This window comes from Heteronotia binoei, chromosome 13 (genome assembly GCF_032191835.1).
Source record: "Heteronotia binoei isolate CCM8104 ecotype False Entrance Well chromosome 13, APGP_CSIRO_Hbin_v1, whole genome shotgun sequence".
NCBI lineage: Eukaryota > Metazoa > Chordata > Lepidosauria > Squamata > Gekkonidae > Heteronotia > Heteronotia binoei.
In genome coordinates this window covers 64,203,469-64,224,916 of record NC_083235.1, presented here as the reverse complement: position 1 = coordinate 64,224,916, position 21,448 = coordinate 64,203,469, and the positions used below count along the sequence as shown (strand labels likewise).

The following is a 21,448-nucleotide window of genomic DNA, read 5'->3' as shown; positions in this document are numbered from 1 at the left end:
CTGGATAAAAGGCAGCATTGCTCTCTGGGATGTACAATGGAAGCATGAACTCTGCAAAGAAGAGTGGAGGACGCAAGAAAACAGACCTGACCATAAGGAGCAGCAGGTGGAAGCCGGGTTTTTTTTTTTTTTCCTGGGAGAACACAGCAGAACAGAGTTCTGGAACCTCTTTGTGATAACAACATTCTCAAAAAAAATGTTTGAAAGTTAATGAGGGGCACCCAGGTGTTTCTCCTTCGTTTCCTTCATGAGAGTTCCAGCACCTCTTTTTCCAGAAAAAAAAGTCCAGGGCAGAGTGATGGTGAGGAAGTATCTAGCCGAGTCCCCTGAACCCATTAACGCTGATCATCCAGAGTACTGGCCACACAAGGCTTTCATCTGACCCAGCACCTCTTGTGTGGCCATGATTCTCTTTTCTTGACTTCTACCAGTATCCAGAGTGAGCAGGTATTCTACCATCTGGGAGACATTCCAGCCCCCACCGCAAACTGGAGAGCCAGTTTGGTGTAGTGGTTAAGTGTGCGGACTCTTATCTGGAAGAACTGGGTTTGATTCCCCACTCCTCCACTTGCACCTTGGGTCAGCCATAGCTCTGGCAGAGGTTGTCCTTGAAAGGGCAGCTGCTGGGAGGGCCCTCTCCAGCCCCACCCACCTCACAGGGTGTCTGTTGTGGGGGAGGAAGGTAAAGGAGATTGTGAGCCGCTCTGAGACTCTTCGGAGTGGAGGGCGGGATATAAATCCAATATCTTCATCTACCTCCCAGGGTGTCTGTTGTGGGGGAGGAAGGTAAAGGAGATTGTGAGCCTCTCTGAGACTCTTCGGAGTGGAGGGCAGGATATAAATCCAATATCTTCATCTACCTCACAGGGTGTCTGTTGTGGGGGAGGAAGGGAAAGGAGATTGTGAGCCACTCTGAGACTCTTCGGAGTGGAGGGCGGGATATAAATCCAATATCTTCTTCTTCTTCTTCTTCTGCCTGGACCTGGCCAGGGTAGATGAGCTGGCCTTCTCCAAGAACAACCTCCCCTTGCTGGGCTATCCCTCTTTGAACTTCACAGTTCCCCCCTGCATGTCCCGCATTCCTCCTCCTCTGCGGGTGATCTGGCCTGTGGGTTGTGCTCTAGGTGCTTGGGTGGGGGGGATGGCCACCTCTGCTAGGTGGGGGGTGGGCTGGCCCCACGCCTAATCCTTTCTCACTGAAATTTCCTCACTGAGAAAACCACTGGACACCCACATTTGCTTTTATTCTCAAAATCTCCCTCGCCTAACACTTACTTCATGAAAGAATATCTGTCTCATAACACAATGCCTACTTCATGGAACAGCATCCATCTAAGCAAACATCTACCTCAATGAACATCTGCCTGTACAAGCAAGCCCATGTTTGACTGCCCCTTTCCATTGCATGTCTACAATTCACAGCACAACATCTGTACAGTGTGTTTCTCTAATGGTAAATAACCAGAAATTTTGCCCTGGGTTTGGGCTGTGACCGGAGGAACTATATATTTGGGCCTGAGGGGGCTTGGGACTATTGTGGGCACAACTTGCTGGGTTCCAGTGCTTGCCAAAGGTCTCTGCAGAGCTGCTGTGGGGTTACTTTGGGGAACCCCTGTTGAAACTCTGGGGATGTCTGCCTTTCTTTCCTTCAGTACCTGCCTCTGGAGACCTGGGGATGGTGCTGTCAGCTCATAATGCGTTCCCATTCCTTCGCTGCACAGAAGAATACATCCCAGTTGACAGGTGTGCTCTGGAGCTGTGTGTTTCAGCTGGGGAGGGGGGCTGTGAGAATTGTGGGCATGCTTCCTCTTGCTTGTGTTGTTTTCTTGTCTGAACAAGAGAATCCAACAGGCGAATGATTACGACAACGTGATATCCGAAAAGCTAGATTCGAGTCCAGTAGCACCGTAGAGATCAACAAACTTGGGGAGGTATGAACTTTTGGAAGTCAAACTCCCGTTGCCAGATATCCAAAGACATTTGGATCCATCCGTTGCGGGAAAGGAAGGTTTATATGGACAATTTTTTAGATAACAATTTGGGACCCTTCAAAAAAATATATATATTTTTTTGCTCTGAAAATGTTTGTCCAAAGAATTTTAGACAAACCCTTTTTGTACATCCCATATCGATAGATGAAAGAGGTGGCAGCTGCCCATGGTGCTAACATAGACGACAGCATCAAAAAGGCAACAGGACTTTAAACTACTTAAATGTATGTATTTGGAATTTTCCGTTCTTTGGAGTAAACACTGATTGGTATTTCAGTATGAAAACAAGGCAACATATAGCATCTACCAGGAATGTAAAAATATACAATCGGGTTAAGTAAGCCTATTTAAAAAAAACAAACCAACCTTGTCTCTCTGTGTTTCTTTTTAAATAGGAACGAATTTTCCTGACACTCTCCAACTACATTTTCACAGCAATTTTCCTGGCTGAAATGACAATAAAGGTAAGTGGGCCTGTGATCACCATCACACAAATCCCTCATCATTGGCACCTTTTATATCCACTGAACTCATCCCAGCACTTCATGGGAAATATGCACATAAAAGTACCAGACGGCAAAGACGTCAGTACTGAGTCAACCCAACATACGCTATGGAGATGCAAATACACAGTTGCCTCAGAAATGGGATTTAAGTTAATATGCAATTCCTTACTAATGCTAATTTGAAACTCGCATGCACTTAATGAGTGCGATTGCCATATTTCTAAGGTTTATTTAGCAAGCATGATAACTAGTGACTTGGATTTTCAACAAACTGAAACATTTAATGACCTCACATTGTGTACATATGAACATATATATGAAGCTGCCTTCTACTGAATCAGACCCTTGGTCCATCAAAGTCAGTATTGTCTACTCAGACTGGCAACTGCTCTCCAGGGTCTCAAGCTGAGGTTTTTCACACCTATTTGCCTGGACCCTTTTTTGGAGATGCCAGGGATTGAACCTGGGACCTTCTGCTTCCCAAGCAGATGCTCTACCACTGAGCCACCGTCCCTCCCCAACTATGAAATTCTGCTGTTCAACAAATGACTTTATCCCCTTTTGACAGATTACCAGCACCATTATTACTTCTTATCAGTGATAACGAAAGTTTCAAAATGTACACTCAGCGCTTTTCAGCAAAACATACTAATACTTATTTCAACTTGACCTTAAGAACATACTTAGAACTGAATCAGTGCTCAGGCCTTTCCAAAAGATGCATGCAATTGTGGAGCCAATGTAAGCTGTAGGCGACCTTTTTGTTTCATGAAGTGGTCCACCCAAACTATCTTGGATTGCATGTGATTTTAATGGCCTGCCTATGAATAGTTTCTAGACCAGAAGTCCCCAACATGGTACCCACCAGTGCCTTTCCCAGTGTCCATCAAGTGCTTTTAGAAGATGGGTAGGGCCAGCTGAGGCTTACTTTATTTGTTTGTTTATTAGGCTTATATTCTGCCCTTTCCCGTAAACGGGCTCAGGGCAGATCACAACATAGAGTAATAACAATAAAAGTTAAAACAGTGCATCAAAATTAAACAAAGCAAGAACAATAAAACAATAATAAAGTGCACCACAGTTGGGCTTCTTCTGATTTGGCTATGCAGATTTTAAAGGCATGCTTTTAAATAGAGAGCGTTTTCGCACTGACCTTACTCGGGAGCGACGTCCCTCTTCACCGTGCAGCGTCTGCGCGGATTTCGCACTAATTGCTCCACAGAACCCGGAAGAGCCGCAAAGTCCCGCGGCTTTTGCGTCGCAAATGTAAACTGGTTTTTGGCCAGTTTACATTTGCGACGCAAAAGCCACGGGACTTTGCGGCTCTTCCGGGTTCTGCGGAGCAATTAGTGCGAAATCCGCGCAGACGCTGCGCGGTGAAGAGGGACGTCGCTCCCGATTAAGGTCAGTGCAAAAACGCCCTAAGTTTAGAATTGCACTATAAGTTTCCAAAGAAAACGTCAGTATGTATTTGAATGGCAACTTCTTATAGAGACAGAATATTCAGTTCTGATTGCAGATCAGACATACGTATATATGGTTGCCAAGCAGCAAGTTGAATATGCAGAGCCACTGTGGTTAGGGAGAATTGCAGGATATAAATATGAAATAAAACAAGTGCTAGGCTTAGATGTTTTAAACACTGTGTTCAAAACTGCTTTCACTGGCTATCCTTGTATATCTTGTAGGGTTCTCACAAAGTTTTTGCAATTAGAAAGGCTTTTTAGATGTTCTTCACATGCTTATAGATCATGCAGAATGGGATAGAAAAAGACGACGACATTGGATTTATATTCCACCCTTCACTCTGAATCTCAGAGTCTCAGAGTGGCTCACAATCTCCTTTATCTTCCTCCCTCACAACAAACACCCTGTGAAGTAGGTGGGGCTGAGAGGGCTCTCACAGAAGCTGTCCTTTCAAGGACAAGCTCCGTGAGAGTTATGGCTGACTCAAGGCCATTCCAGCAGCTGCAAGTGGAGGAGTGGGGAATCAAACCCAGTTCTCCCAGGTAAGACTCCGCGCACTTAACCACTACATCAAACTGGCTTTTTTTTCATCCAATACATTCACCTTTAACCTTTTGATTTGCTAAATGGAGGGTTTCTGCAGCAGCTTTCCCATTTTATGCAAGTTTATGAGGATTAAGTGGCTTTTGTGAGGATTCAGTATCTCAACCAGCGGCTGCTGGGTACCTTTCCTATGCAAACCTGCTTGCTTAAGATGAGGCCAAAGGTGTGTGTGTTTAGCTGAACTTGTCCAATTCGCTGAAGATCTGGTAGAAGGATCATCCCTCTGCAAGCCTAGAAATAATTTCAGCATCCTATTTTGCATAGTTAATGTCATCTCAGAGACTTCATTCTGCCTTGGTTCTTGTGAATTCCTGGTTCACCTGCAATTTATTTGTGTGCCTTGTGGTCAGAACTAACATACGGTCAGCAACTTTTTAATCATTCCTATCTATAATCATGTGCACCATCCTTTTATGCAATGTACTTTTTCACAATTAGGGTTCAGCTGCATTCAAAATGCATCAGCTGTTAAAGGGACAATCAGGGTTGTTTCAACAGAGTTATTTTTATGATCCTTCACTATAACGCTTTACAGAGTTGACTTAGTTCTGTTGCTGTAACTGGTATACCCATGCACTTACAGTCACGTATCTGTAAATAATGCAATAAAAACAGGTTCCCAGCATATTGGCCAAATTAGTCACCTTTTTTTTTTGTAATTTGGCATCTTGGCAGGTGGTGGCACTAGGCTTGTGCTTTGGTGAAAAGGCGTACTTGAGAAGCAGCTGGAATGTGCTGGATGGGGTGCTGGTTCTCATCTCCGTTATTGACATTCTGGTTTCAATGGTTTCTGACAGCGGCACAAAAATTCTGGGAATGCTAAGAGTCTTGAGGCTGCTGCGAACTCTCCGACCATTAAGGTAGGGAAACCGCATGGGGCTCTGCAGGATGATCGTGATATAATCGAGTGTGTAATGATTAATCAAGTGTGTGATAGAAAGGAACAGAAATGATCTTGAAGAAACAATAGGTAGAAAAATACATTTATAAGCAACCATTCTTTCTGAGCTTTGCTTAAAAACATCTGTCCCTGCAGGACACTTTGAAACTCCACAGGTCTTGAGAGAAGCGTTGGAGTCACATAAAAACATCTTGGGACAGCACATTCTACAGTCTTTGGTCCAAGCAATTACTGCTTATGTTCCTGCCATTCAAATGAATAAAAACTGTTTTCCTGCCAGTTGATATGTACAAGATCAGGATATGTTTTCTTGCTGTTGCCTGTATTTTCTTGTGTAAGTGTAGCTATTTGGGACTCAGTTTTTCAAAGTTTATCCAAGGAGACCTTCTGCAAGGTCAGTGAAAACATTTCCAAGGTATGTTCACATCCACTTCCAGTTATCAGTTTGTATCCTGCAGAACATTTCCATGGCCGGAGAGATTTCCATCCTTTCAGCAGGACTGTCCCACCTCCATCCCCTGTTGCAACCCAATATGCCTCCCTTAAATTCTAGTCCTAGGATTTTGGAGGATATTTTGGGCTACAGCAGGAGAGAGAGGTGAGAAAATGGTACTCTCTGGGTGGAAATTGTTCCGTCCACAGAAATGCTGTGCTGGATCTAAGCTCATGAGGGGTACATCTGAAGGAACTGAACAGAATGGTACTAAATAGCATTAAACTGAAGCCCGTGTGATCTTGACTTGTCTAGGAATGGGCATCAACCTGCTAGAAACCTTTGTTTGTGATCAATTTTGCCAGTTTGTGGTTCACAAACTGTTTAGATCAGAAACAGCTGCTCCCATGGCTCAGCTGTTTCAGGCTTTAAACAGCTTAGTTTGCTTGGGTGGCTCAACTGCCCAAGAAAGCCCCTTTAAACAGCTGAGTCATGAGGAGCGAACTGTTCCTGTGCTCTGTGCAGCCAGTTTCAGGGGCTGAGTGCCCAAGAATGCTCTTAAACAGCTGTGCCATGCAGAGCAGGTTGCTCTGCATAGCTCGGCTGTTTAAAGGGGCTTTCTTGGGTTCAGCTCTGAGCCATTTAAACCAAGCAGCTAAGCAGAGCCATTTTAACCACCAGCTATTTATACAGCTTTTCTCAGAGAGTAGAAAGCAAGGGTCACAAACCCATACAGACTGGTTTGGTTCACAAACCAACTTCCTTGTTCCTATAGGTTTGTGGCGTAGTCACAAACAGAACTGCAAAAATGTAGTTTGTGCCCATCCCTACACATGTCCCTGATGAAGCAGCCCACCTGCCACTTCATCCACGAAAGGTCAAAGAATGTGAAAACTGCATTCCTGAAATCTGCTGAACTCCCAGGCAGGGTCATGACCCCCCCCCCAAAAAAAATTAAGGTTCGTTTTGGTTTGTGGGGCTGCCCAAATCACAAACCTTCACAAGCCTCCCCAGTTACCAAACTGGTTCACTGCATGGGGTTTGTGACCAAGTGTACTAGCCTCTAGGACGTCAAGTCATATGTGGTGTACCTTGCAAAAGCCGTTTAAAAGGATGCTCCCTTTAAATAGCTTTTACAAGGCGCACCGTGTACAAGTGAAGTCCAAGTGGTGAGTTAACTCACATGCAGGTGATATATATATATATATATATGAAGCTGCTGAATGAGATTGTCTGGAGGTTTGGGTGTCATTAATATGCAAGTGTAGTCTGGTGGCTAAGGCAGAACACAGAATACAGAAAAGTCAGAAGTCTCTCTCTCTCTCTCGGCTTGACTTCGCGAACGAAGATTTAAGAAAGGTGCAGTAGTCCACGTCTGCTGCAGGCTCGCTGGTGGCTGACAAGCCCAATGCGGGACAGGCAGGTCCAGCCACAGTGGCTGCAGGGAAAAGTCTGATTTGGGGTTGGTGCTGTAGCAGTGCGATTCTTCCTCAATCTCCTTTTGTCCTCAAGACCAGCTATGCGTGCGTTCTCAAAGGAAGAGACAGCCTGGTGGATGGTGTGCCTCCATGCTTTGCGATCTGAGGCTAGGTCAAACCACTGGTGATGGTTGATGCGACAGGTGCCAAGGGATTTCTTCAAGGAGTCCTTGTACCTCTTCTTTGGTGCCCCTCTATTTCGATGGCCGGTGGAGAGTTTGCCATACAGGGCAATCTTGGGAAGGCGGTGGTTTTCCATCCTGGAAATATGCCCTGCTCAGAAGTAATGCTGGTCAAAAAGGCTGATATTCTAGAGGGACTGAGTCCACTTGTCCTAGATAGAATGATGCTGCCTTTTCCAGTTTACGTTAAGAACTTGGAAGTGTTCATGGATCCTGCCTTGCTGTTTGAAGAGCAGACTAGCATGGTAGCCTGTCACTGGCAACATATACGTATATTGTTTCATGTAGTAATTGATTTCTATAAGACGTTTTCCAAGCATTTGAAGCTGGCAGTAACACCATGGTCTCCGTCTGATTTAGGCTTGTGTCTGAGTAATATTTTGACTGAATCACTACGACAGTTCATTTATAATAGAAAGCATTGCAATTGACAAATAATTGTTGTATAAATACATTTACGTTAGCTCCAGTATGTGATTATAATAGTACATATATAAATAAAAGGTAGAGGTAGTCCCCTGTGCAAGCACCAGTCGTTTCCAACTCTGGGGTGACCTTGCATCACAATCTTTTCATGGCAGACTTTTACGGGGTGGTTTGCCGTTGCCTTCCCCAGTCATCTACACTTTACCCCCAGCAAGCTGGGTACTCATTTTACCGACCTCAGAAGGATGGAAGGCTGAGTCAACCTTGAGCCGGCTACTTGAACCCAGCTTTTGCCAGGATCCAACTCAGGTTGTGAGCAGAGCTTAGACTGCAGTACTGCAGCTTTAACACTCTGCACCATGGGGTTCCTCATATATAAATATGTCATTTTAAATGATGATGTTATGTATGTGTGTGTGCATCAGGGCTTTTTTTTTCTGGGGGAACAGATATTGGTGCTACATAGTTTGTAATTATTCTAATTTTCTTTTTGCATAGAGATCTTTCATAGCTTCTGATTTTAAGGTTATTTCTGTGAGTGTTAACTCATCGATCCTGTTTATTGTTGTTTACTGACTAAATTGGCATAAGGTCATAAGCGCAGTCATCCTCAAAGTATACATTTAATTCTATCACTGGAAACAAATCTGTAAAATGAGGTATACTTGCTAGGTGCAGGTGCAAACCACAAAAATGCAGTTCCGTTCATAGGCAAACCATGAACTCAACCATGAACTCCACGAACCTAGTTGGCTTGCATACGAACCAAACCAGGTTTGTGAAGTTCGTGGCAAAACAGCTGAGCCGCAGGGGCAGCCTGCTCCTATGACTCGGTTGTTTCAGGCTCTAAATAGCTGAGGGATGGGAGCACGCTGCTCTTGCATCTCAACTGTTTCCAATCTAAACAACTGAGCCCCAGGAGCAGGGTGCTCCTGCTGGCTTAGCTGTTTAAAGGGCCTTTCTTCAGCAGCCAGCCCTTTAAACAGCCCCTTTAAACAGCTGACTTGTGGAAGCAGGCTGCCCCCTCAGCTCAGCTTTTTCTGATCCAAACAGCTGAGCAGTGGTCCCATGGCTCAACTGTTTAAGATCAGTTTTATCTTGAATTTGGATATAGATTCATATCTATCAGGCTTAAGCCTAAGAATCCAACTTCTATGATCCTTCACAGCAATACTTCCCCCGCCCCCAGAAGGTATTTATGGAACTCAAGGCAGCATACATAGGGCTCCCAGGTGGTCTGCCATCCTGGCACTGTCCATACCCACATCTGCTTCCACAAATTTGCTGCCTCATGATTGTGTAATTCTATTTATAATCTGCTTGGGCCTAAACTTTATTTTGTCCAAGCTACAGCTTGCAGAACAGATGCATATAATTCTAGTGAAGAATTGTTACCTTTTGGACTCTGTTTTCCATGTGGTATCAATAATGACTTTAGGAAGGCCATTTTCCTCATGACAAGAGAGATTTATGATCAAGCCACTTGGAACAGTTGGCCCTCTTCTTTCTGTAGAAACTGGGACTGATGATTGGGTGTGAAAGAGATTATTAAGGTCTGTGATGAAAGCACAAATTTGTCTGAAAAGACTCTGAAGGGAAGAAAAAGGGAATTCCTGAAGCTTTTCATAGAGAATTGCTTGAGATGGTTTCAATGGGACAGCACTCACCAATCCTTGTATGTGTGAATTACTCGCAGCCAAAATGTTTCTCCCTTCTGCATACAGGCTGGGATCAAATACAAGAGAAGGCTTCAGCTTCCAAAATAGGTGCATGAATTATTCACTGCTCAGAGCACAAGAATACAAGACTTGTTTCATCGCTCATATTATCATGGCTCTGAATCTCCCACTTTGCTTCAAATGCTCTGATCAGACTAGAAGGCCTAAAGCTGGCAAATGTGTTTCAACAGAGATGGAACCGACTGTGGCTTTGGAGCTGTTTGTGTGGTAGGAGTTTAGCAGAGGGAAATGAGATTGCTGAGGCCAGCAGAACTAGGAAGAACTCAGGGACTGAAGGGTTTTTTAAAAAATACTTCTCAGGAGGGAAAACATTCTAACGTTAATTCCCCTCATTTGTTATATACCTGCCACTGACTCAAAATTAATCTTACTGCTACCTCAGGTAGCTCCCGGTCTGGGACTTTTGTAAGGTTCAAAAGAAGTACCAGACTTCTTAACTCTAAATTGACAGTACGATGGATGGGAGACTGGGGGGGGGGGGGGTGGTTGGAGAGATATCTGTGTGCCAATATAAAAGAGATGATAGGTTAGCTAAGGCTGCCTTGTTGGAGTTGGCAATAATATTCTGGAAATGCAAACACCGCTCTTGTTGTCAGTTCTTCAGGTTCTTCCTTGAATTGGCGAGAATCCTTCCATTTAGCATTAATGGTCCCTGGGGCCCTTCAGCACAAACATTTTGCCATCTTCCAGTGATTAGAGATTATTTGCTTTCTGCAAAAAGTCCTAACATTTTTGTTTCCTCCAGACATGAGAACTGCATTAGCATTGAAGCCGAGGAAATGCCGGAGAGATTTAAAGCCCAAGCTGTGTGTACTTTGTGCCAAAATATCCAAGTGTGGTTTCAGTGCTCAGAATAAATTATGCAGATTATATTATGCACGCTATGCAAAGTCTGCATATGATTATTTTTCACGTTGCAGTCTGCTTCAACAAATGGTCTTTTGGGGGCGGCACTGTAGTGGTGGTTCTGGCCAAGCATGTAAGATAGCAGACAGTGAAGTCGAAGGAAGGAAGCAGGAGAAAGAGAGAATTAAGAGTTGTGAGAAAGGGACAAGGAGCTCTTATTGTATTGGAAGGATGCTGGCATCCTTGCCTTGCCCTTTACATCTTTTCTTTTGCAGCAGGAAGAGCAGCTGTCTACACTTGCTTAAAATATACCGGATGTCAGAGCTCGAGTTAGGGAGAAAGAACTCAGGAGTCAGATAGGCAGGTACAGTGGCTCGCTTCAGACATGGTACAAAAGCATGGTTAATATGAACTGGTTGGTTTGCAAAGCTCATATTTGACTCTTCAATGATCATTAAGATCCTGGTTTGCCTTGTTTTCACACTATCCCACCCCCACACAGATCCCATAAAGAGCTCAAAGCTGAAACAAAGCTGCAACAAGCCTCTGGGCCTTTTAGAATTCTCCTTTTCCTGTTTCTTTGGGAAGGGAAGTTGCTCCGTGTGTGTTTTGGTCCCTCGTGGTCAATTTGGCATTGCAATTTTATATTCCCAGCATATCTAGCGACAGATATAAACTGCAGGTTTTTATGCTGGAAAGAGTATGGTACTAAGATTTAGACCTCATATGGCCAGGGACCAGCATATATATGGAACTAGGCTTCCCAACCCCGCCCCCCCCCCCCCTCCGCCCTGGCAGGAGACCCCTGAATTTGCAGCCTCCTCCCCTGCTCTCCAAAAATCTGGAAGCGGGGGGGGGGGTCGGCGCCAATTTTGGTGCCACTCGCTCTTGGGGCATTTGGACGGTGGAGCGGCCGCATGTATGGAGGTCGAGCGTGTTGAGTCCAAGTCATTCTCCGAGCCCATCTCGGCGGAGCAGCTACGGTGTGAAGCGGACAAGAGGTGGCAGTGCAGCGGCGTTACCCGCTCCGCCTCTGAGGTAAAATGAGAGAAGGGGAGGGTGGAGGCAGGGGGGAAAGTGAGCCACAGAACAGGACAAGCGCACATGCGCGAGCAGCTGTTTGCTCAACCGACGACCTGGTGACTGACTATGGAATTAACCCACAGCCCTCCCAATCTAGCCGGCTACGCAGCCGCGATTTTGTCGACACCCCCTCATTTCTCTCTGCCACTTCTTTTGCAACGCGCATGCTTCTCAGGGAAGAGACAGGGCTGGAGGAAGCCGAAAAGATAACAGCAGCGGGATCAAGGAGATTTAGGGTTGCCAATCCCCAGGTGGGGGCAGGGGATCCCCCAGTTTGGAGGCCCTCCCCCCGCTTCAGGGTCATCAGAAAGTGGAGGGAGGGGAGGGAAATGTCTGCTGGGAACTCTATTATTCCCTATAGAGATTTATTCCCATAGAAAATCATGGAGAATTGATCCATGGATATCTGGAGCTCTGGGGAGGCTGTTTTTGGAGGTAGAGGCACCAAATTTTTCATATAGCATCTAGTGCCTCTCCCCAAAATACCCCCCAAGTTTCAAAATGATTTGACCAGGGGATCCAATTCTATGAGCCTCAAAAGAAGGTGCCCCTATCCTTCATTATTTCCTATGGAAGGAAGGAATTGAAAAGGTGTGCCGTCCCTTTAAATGTGATGGCCAGAACTCCCTTTGGAGTTCAATTATGCTTGTCACAGCCTTGATCTTGGCTCCACCCCTAATGTCTCCTGGCTCCACCCCCAAAGTCCCCAGATATTTCTTGAATTGGACTTGGCAACCCTATATGGAACTGTCTCTCCCCATATGTGTCCTGAAGGGCCTTGTGTTCTTCCAAACAGCACCACTGTTGGCAGTCCCCCAGCCCAAAAGACATCCACTTTGCATCAACCAGGGCCAGGGCTTTTTTGACTCTGGCTTCTGCCTGGTGGAACATGCTCCCAACTGAGATCAGGGCCCACCAGACTTTTTGTTGAGGACATGAACATCCAAATGTCACTGGCCTTCCCTGCTGAACTCACCTAGGGCACTCTTGGTACTAGCACCAGCTGATTCTGGTTTGAGACAAATATGCTCTCCCTGACATGTGTAGCAGTCACTGGAGTTAGAATTGTTATGCTGCCACTGGGATTTTAATCAATATGCTTGTGGTGTTTTTAGGAACTACTATTTATTGTTTCATTTTATGTTTTGTGCTACCCTGAGTTTACTTGCAGGGTGGGGCATGGTATATGTGGAATAACATAAATAAATAAATACACCTTTGTGATATCAGTTCAGTCCCTCTGTGATATCAGAGAGAGCAAAAATGCACAGGGAACAGCAACACTCGCCCCTCCCAAAGAAACAGGAACTTAAAAGGGAGGAAAATGAGAATGTGGAAAAGCCCTGTCTATGTTCATATAGACAAAATCATAGTTAAGACTAAGTGCAGTTAATAAGCCATGTTCAAAATAGGGTTTCAGATCCTGGCTTGACATAGTTTAACAACCATAGTTATTCGAGCGGCCTAAAAAGGTAAAGGTAGTCCCCTGTGCAAGCACCAGTTGTTAGCCTGCAGTTAGACAATTACACAGAAGATAGTTTAATGAAGCCATGATTTCATCAATATGTATCTAAAGAATGTCCTAACTTGATCTGGAAGTCTTTATGCTCCTTCTAGCTCAGAGAGATCCAGTGATTGACCTGGACTGATTGTTTTAATCTTCCAAGCCACTATCTTCATAGCAGTTGTTTCCTCCCAGCACTACCTATGGGCTTAAAAAAAAATCAGTAGCCAAATAACATTATATTAATATCATGTTGTTTAACAATATGGGAAACAGGTTCTTTGAATTCTCAGCTTTAATTTTTCTTTTGTTAAAAGTGAGTCCTAGCACCTTTCCTCATGAAGATATAACGGGAAAGGCATATCTCTGCAATGAACAGTGTGGGACTTACCTTTTTGTAAAATGAAACTGGGAATTCGGTAGGCTTCCCAATCCCCCGCCCCGAGCGGGGGACCCCCTGATTTGGAGCCTCCTCCCCCGCTTGCCAAAAATCCGGAAGCGGGGGGAAAATGGCGGCCCTTCCCTTCCCACCCAGCCCTGATCACAGCAGTTTCTCCTCCCCCCTTCCCTTCCCTTCCCACCCAGCCCCATCGCAGCAGCGTCTCCTCGTCCCTTCCCTTCCTATCTAGCTCCATCACATCAGCGTCTCCTCACCCCATCCCTTCCCACCCAGCCCCATCGCAGCAGCGTCTCCTCGCCCCATCCCTTCCCACCCAGCCCCATCACAGCAGCTTCTCCTCGCCCCTTCCCTTCCCACCCAGCCCCATCGCAGCAGCTTCTCCTCACCCCATCCCTTCCCACCCAGCCCCATCGCAGCAGCTTCTCCTCGCCCCTTCCCTTCCCACCCAGCCTCGATTGCAGCAGCTTCTCCTCGCCCCTTCCCTTCCCTCCCAGCCCCATCGCAGCAGCGTCTCCTCGCCCCTTCCCTTCCCACCCAGCCCCATCGCAGCAGCTTCTCCTCGCCCCTTCCCTTCCCACCCAGCCCCATCGCAGCAGCTTCTCCTCGCCCCTTCCCTTCCCACCCAGCCCCATCGCAGCAGCTTCTCCTCACCCCTTCCCTTCCCACCCAGCCCCATCGCAGCAGCGTCTCCTCATCCCTTCCCATCCAGCTTTATTGCAGCAGCGTCTCCTTGCCCCTTCCCTTCCCACCCAGACCCGATCACAGCAGCGTCTCCTCGCCCCTTCCCCTCCCCTCCCACCCAGCTCCATCGCAGCAGCTTCTCTTTGCCCCTTCCCTTCCCCTTAGGCTTCCCAATCCCCAGGTCCCAGCTGGGGATTCCCAGTTTTACAGGCTTTCCCCCGCCAGCTGGCTGGGGCTCTTCCCCCACAGCCACCCTGTACCTCTAGATCTTGGGCAGGACCTGCAAACAGGTATAGTTTTAAAATGTGTGTGTGCCTTTAAATTGGAGCAGGAAGTACTTCATGGGGAAGGGTTAGCAACAGCAGACCTGTGAGAGTGCAGCCCCTCTGTTTGTTTTGCTTTCCTTTCGAACAAGTGAGTGTGTGTGTAAAAGAGCAGCCCAGCCCCTTTACTTTCCAGACCTGGTTGTGGAGGCACCAGAGACTCCTGCTTTGTTCTACTGCTTCAAACCAACACGGCAGCTCACTTGCACCAGAGACAGTTAAGCATGTGTGTGAGAGAAAATGGGGGGAGGGAACTCTATTATTCCCTATGGAGACTTATTCTCATAGGAAATAATGGAAAATTGATCCACGGGTATTTGGGGCTCTGGGGGGGGGGCTGTTTTTTGAGGTTGAGGCACCATATTTGCAGCATAGCATCCAGTACCTCTCCCCGAAATATCCCCCAAGTTTCAAAAAGATTGGACCAGGCGGTCCAATTCTATGAGCCCCAAAAGAAGGTGCCCCTATCCATTATTTCCTATGGAGGGAAGGGATTGAAAAGATGTGTGGTCCCTTTAAATGTGATGGCCGGAACTCCCTTGAAGTGCAATTCTGCTTGTCACACCCTTGCTCCTGGCTCCGCCCCAATGTCTCCTGGCTCCACCCCCAAACTCCCCAGATATTTCTTGAATTGGACTTGGCAACCCTAGAATTCAGAGAACCTGTTAAACATATTGTTATTTATCTAGCATCTGTATATGCCACTTTGCTTCCCCAAAAGACCCCAGGTGGCTTATAGAAATTTCTAAAATGCAAGGCTGCTAATCTGCATAATATAATTTAAATAAGCAAACAAAGAAACAACAAGTATATTCTGGGGGAGATCCTGTTTCACTGGGCTGGCTAATACAGGCTGCAGCTTGTGAGCCACAGGATAAGAGGTGAGGATCTTAAACCAGAGCTCATGCCTCTACCTACACTCAGGGCGTTTTCGCACTGCCTTTAATCGGCAGCGATGTCCCTCTTCACAGCGCAGGATCTGCGCGGATTTCGCACCAATTGCTGCGGAGCACCCGGAAGAGCCGCAAAGTCCCACGGCTTTTGCGGCGCAAATGGAAATCGCCAAAAACCAGTTTCCATTTGCGCCGCAAAAGCCGCGGGAATTTGCGGCTCTTCCGGGTGCTCCGCAGCAATTGGTGCGAAATCCGCGCAGATTCTGCGCGGTGAAGAGGGACGTCGCTGCCGATTAAGGTCAGTGCGAAAACGCCCATAGTCTTAAGCGCCTGTAAGAACAGGAGAAAAGAAACTCAGCCAGAGGGCAGTCAGATGGTATTAACAAGCTAGTAGGCTTAGCAGTTTATCTAGCATAGGCAAAGCATTTGCCTGTATCATCTATTGCATGGGCTGGTCATCTGCAGGAGAGGCAAAAATTGAAGTTTTGCCATACCTGCATCTGATTTGCCTGGTAGTACAAGCAGAGCTTCCCCCTACTTAGCAAGCACTGTGAGCCCATTAACAGGAAAGGCAGGCTAGAAAGCAAAGAAATCAAATCAATCACAATAATGACAAATCTTAGAAAATAAAATAAACGACATTAAAAATTGGTACCATTAAAATAGGATCATGATTATTATGCAAAAATGCACATCTGTATTAAGGATACAAACTTTATGGCCATTGTTATTCATGGTATGCTGCTTGTGCAACCCATGTTGTTCGAGCCCATTTTAACTACTACAGCAAATCTTGCACTTTCAGGATGGGATGTCCTTTTGGCATCATTAAAATTGGTCACAGCTAGACAAATGGTTTACTGTGCAAAGCAAGGGCCCACACATATAAATCACCTGTCTCTAAATTAGGCCACTGCATTTAGAAACTAGTCTATTGCCTATTTGTATTTCGTTGCTGGAGAAGTTATATAAAGATTATCCCATCTGCTTCTTTTAAAAAAAATTAAAGAAGAGAATCCAGCTTTCTATTATTGACTTACAGTTAAGCAATCCTCTGTGTAATTTCTTGCTATTAGTTGTTCAGTAAAAATAATGGAGATGGAGAAGTGTGATTTCTATTATTGTCCCTGGGAGCTGTATGAGCCTGATTATTTAGTGAGAGACAGTGGAAGAGAAATCAAAACTATACTTTCATTCAGGGGTGGCCAACGGTAGCTCTCCAGATGTTTTTTGCCTGCAACTACAATTGGCCATGCTGGCTGGGGCTGATGGGAGTTGTAGGCCAAAAACATCTGGAGAGCTACCATTGGCCACCCCTGCGTAGTTAGGTTATTTCCAGTGGTTACTGTTTGGCAAAAGCTAATGGTCACACATAGAAAAAGCTAATGGTCACACATAGAATTGTGTGAATCATTCCATCAACAGAACTACTCAGGGGCTTGACTAGAGACTTGGCTCCAGCTGAAAGTGAACAAAGGTGGCTGAAGGTAAAGCCAAAACTGCTCCAGCTGTAGTGAGCAGGGTTTCATATAGGGTTGCCAAGTCCAATTAAAGAAAAATCTGGGGAATTTGGGGGTGGAGCCAGGAGACATTGGGGGTGGAGCCAGGAACAAGGATGTGACAAGCATAATTGAACTCCAAGGGAGTTCTGGCCATCACATTTAAAGGGACAGCATGCCTTTTTAAATGCCTTTCTTCCATAGGAAATAATGACGGATAGGGGCACCATCTTTTGGGGCTCATAGAATTGGACCCTCTGGTCCAATATTTTTGAAACTTGGGGGGTATTTTGGGGAGAGGCACTAGCTGCTATACTAAAAATCTGGTGCCTCTACCTCAAAAAATAGCCCCCCCAGAGCCCCCAATACCCATGGATCAATTCCCTATTATTTTCTATGGGAATCGTTCTCCACAGGGAATAATAGAGTGCCTAGTAGACATTTCCTTCCCCCACCACGCTTTCTAAAGGGGGGGGTGGGCCTCCATACCAGGGAATTCCCCCCTGCCTGCCCCCTCCCTCTCTCTCTCTCACACACACAAACACTTACCTTACTTGGTCTTCTTCCAGCAGAATTTGCTGGCTGTGAAAAAGAAAGTAAGACTGCACAGGAAAAGAAAGGGAGGGGCCGTTCCTGTTTCCTGTGCAGCCTTAAAGGGCTGTTCCTGTTTCCTGTGCAGCCTTAAAAACGGATCCCAAGCTGTAAAACATGATTCCTGCAGGTATGTTCTCTCTCCCCCGCCCCCAGACTTTTTAAGAGCGGGGGAAGAGGCTATTCGGGAGTCCCCAGCTAGGGCGGGAGGGTTGGGAAGCCTAGTTTCATAGTAGTTGAGGAAAGAAACCTTGGGCAGAAGCTCAGAAGAGGAGCTACCCTTGCAGGAGCAGGAAACGGGCCTGGGGAAGGCAAGAATCCTGCCCATGGAGCTATGGCTCTTAGCTATTGTAAGGAGAGGTCATCCTGGGAGACATTATAAAGTAAAGGTCTTGAGGCAATAACAAAATTGCCCCAATGAGAGGAGCTAGAGCACAGGTGGCCAAATTTGCTTGAGATAAAAGCCACATAGAATAAATGTCAGATGTTTGAGAACCGCAAGACATGCTTGTCAGATATTTGAGAGCCAGAAAGAAGGAAGGAAGGAAAGGCGGGAAGAAAGTAACTTTAACTTTCAATGCATTCTCCGAGCCGCCAGCTAGCCTGATTTGAAGTGATTTAAAGAGAGAAATGCCTTCTGCAAGATAGCCGATGGGGTAGTGGGGCTTTGAGAGTCACATAATATGTGTGAAAGAGCCACATGGTACCCCTGAGCTAAGGCCATTACTTATGTAAAAACAAGTGGAAACCTGCAAGGACTTCTTGGAAGGCACCTTATTTCCCCCCTCACCACATTATTTCCTCTTTCTTGCGGGCAGGTCTTATATCCTTTCCATTTTCCTGGCTTCATTCTCTCCTTCCCATCTACCAACCTTTCCTGCCCACCAATCTTCACCTTTATTTATTGTTTATTAAATTAATTTATGGTCAGGGACCTGTCTATCTGCAGGACCGCCTTTCTCCGTATATTCCCCAGAGAGCACTGCGTTCAGGGACGAAAAATCTACTGTCCATCCCAGAACCAAAAGAAGCCAGGTTGCATATGACACGAACCAGGGCTTTCTCGGTGGCAGCGCCAGAACTCTGGAACGCTCTCCCGGAGGCCATAAGGGCCCTGCGGGATCTGCCTACGTTCCACAGGGCCTGTAAGACCAAATTGTTTCAACAGGCCTTCGATATCTAACTGAGAGAGAGCTGCCACTGGACATCATATAGAGCACCAAGTAAAGTACTGGTGGTCACCACCGAATTTGCAGAACCGCCTATATTGTACTGTATTAACACAGCACCATGAAATGGTTTTAAATAATTTAAATATATAATTATGTTTTATATGTTTTATTGGTTTTAATGGTAGTAATGTAATGTTGTGAGCCGCCCTGAGTCCGCTTGCGGAGAGGACGGGATATAAGCTTAATGTAATAATAATAATTTTTACCCTGCATTTCTTTCCAATGGAGACCCAAAGCAACTTGTATCCTTCTCCTCTCCTCCATTTTATCTTCAAAAAATCTCCTGTGAGGAAGGCTACACTGAGAGTGAGTGACTTGGCCTAATATCACCCATTCATAGCAGAAAGGGGATTCGAACTTGGGACTCCTAGATCATAGCCTCTTATCGCTACACCACACGGGTTTTCATGAGGTAGCTGCTGCCAAATAGCAGTGAGTCACCATTAGGTCTGGGTGAGCTGTGCAAGTCACATGGTAGTGAATCCCCTGATGGTTCTTGCCAAGGGAGCAGAGGTGAATCCTGAGGGTGAAATTGCCTTAAAAATGGCCCTGCTCAACTCCCTCTGCCTTTATCACATAAACAAAAGGTTTGAAGGCTAGTAGTATTGTTGTTGTTGTCTAGCAACCCCTACAGTGGCTACTGAAAGAGTACTTGTTTCTTAAAGGTATAGGCACTACTTCTGTTACCTTGGAGGGGTTTAACCCCTGATGTAACTTGTTTGGTTATTTGTTTAGATTTCAGATTTTTCTCAAACCCGGAGCTTTTCTGATTTGTAGAAAGAGCAGTCTTGTCTGTTCCTGGCTCTTATCTCTGGTACCATATTGAGAATTAGATATATTGATGATGATAAATCACACATAACTTACCTTAAGCTGTGGAATCCTGTTGTTTTTAAATTTTTTGGAGACTTCCGCTGCTCATTCCTCCTTCTAAGACAGGGGTCAAATGTCTCTCTCACTGAGGGCTGAAGCAACTCTGTGACTCCACATTCGTATATTACAAAACAGGAATGATTCCTTACTGATGACTGTGAAGGTGGAGCTACTGACATATAAGCAGGGCTTTTTTTGTGTTTTAACAATTTATTAATAACACATGGTTACAATATTTAATTAACTCTTTCTTATACTAAACCATATGATATTTCACCCCCCTCCCTCCAATGTTGACTTCCCCGAAGTTATAAATTTCCAGTTAATTCTAAAGGTACCACTAATCTATCAAAATGTAATACTTTTGATTAATACTAAAAAATTGTCCAATGTCTTTTTACGTTCCACTCTTTCTCCATATATCCTTTGAATTTCTTCCACTCCTTTTTAGATAAGTCTAAGTCATAGTCTCTTAAAGTTTTAGTTAATTTGTTCATCTCACTCCACGATAAAACTTTCACAATCCAGTCCCATTTCTCTGGTATTGTTCCTTGTTTCCAAAGCTGCGCATACAATGTCCTAGCAGCTGAGAGCAAATACCAAATTAAAGTCCTGTCTTCCTTTGGAAATTTTTCTAATTGTAATCCAAGCAAAAAGGTCTCTGCAGTTTTTTTGAAGTCATAACCCAAAATTTTGGAAATTTCTTGTTGTATCATCTTCCAATACTCCGTTTTTTCACAAGTCCACCACATATGAAAGAAAGAACCTTCATGTTTTTTACATTTCCAACACCTATTCGACATCTTTTTACTCATCCTAGACAGCTTTTTCGGAGTCATGTACCACCTATACATCATCTTAAAATAATTCTCCTTAATACTCTGACAGGTTGAGATCTTCATCGAGTTCTTCCAAAGGTGCTCCCATGCATCCATTTGTATTTCTCTATTCACATTAATTGCCCATTTTACCATTTGAGATTTTACTACTTCTTCTTCTGTAAACCATTTCAATAATAATTTATATACTTTCGATATTAATTTTTCATTATCTCCAAGCAGGACCCTTTCCAGTTCTGTTTGCTCGCGTCTAATTCCATCCATTTTAATATCATTTTCCATCAAGCTTTTAATTTGTTGCATTTGAAACCAGTCATATTTATTATTTAACTCTTCTGCAGATTTTAATTCAATTTTGTCTCCTTGAATCTTAAGCAGTTGATTATATGACATCGCTCTTTCTTCATCAGATTCAGCTGTTATTTTTATTACTTCCGCTGGCACTATCCAAAGCGGTTTTCTTTCGTTGCCATATTTCTTATATTTTATCCAAGTGTTTAATAAACTATTTCTGATATAGTGATGAGAGAAAAAACCGTCCATCTTGTTCTTCCCATAATACAGATATGCGTGCCAGCCGAATTTATTCCCATGAGCTTCAAACCATAAAGGTTTTTTATCTAACAGCATTATATATAAGCAGGGCTTTTTTTGAGCAGGAACACACAGGAAAGCAGTTCCGGCTGGCTTGGCATCAGGGGGTGTGGCCTAATATACACATGCGTTCTCCTGGGCTTTTTCTACATAAAAGCCCTGTGCTAAACAATGATGATGTCAAGGGGTGTGGCCTAATATGCAAATGAGTTCCTGCTTTCCTACCAAAAAGCTCTGCATATAAGAGTATAATATGTTCGTTGCAGAGCACAGGGGAGGTACTTATTGCACTTGACAATCAAGGGAACAGGCATCTGAATAGACACAAGGAAACATCTAATTTGTGAAAATAAGCTACAATCCA

At 45.0% G+C, this 21,448-nt stretch overlaps 1 protein-coding gene across 3 annotated transcripts in view; it reads left to right on the top strand.

Moving 5' to 3' along the window:
- CACNA1G (calcium voltage-gated channel subunit alpha1 G) overlaps positions 1 to 21,448 on the top strand; it is a 313,913-nt gene that overhangs the window by 185,945 nt on the left and 106,520 nt on the right. For all 3 annotated transcript variants that reach the window (XM_060251973.1, XM_060251974.1, XM_060251975.1), the window contains 2 exons: positions 2,387 to 2,455; positions 5,243 to 5,427. In XM_060251973.1, coding sequence (XP_060107956.1) covers positions 2,387 to 2,455; positions 5,243 to 5,427 — 254 coding nt within the window. The remainder of the gene's footprint in view (positions 1 to 2,386; positions 2,456 to 5,242; positions 5,428 to 21,448) is intronic.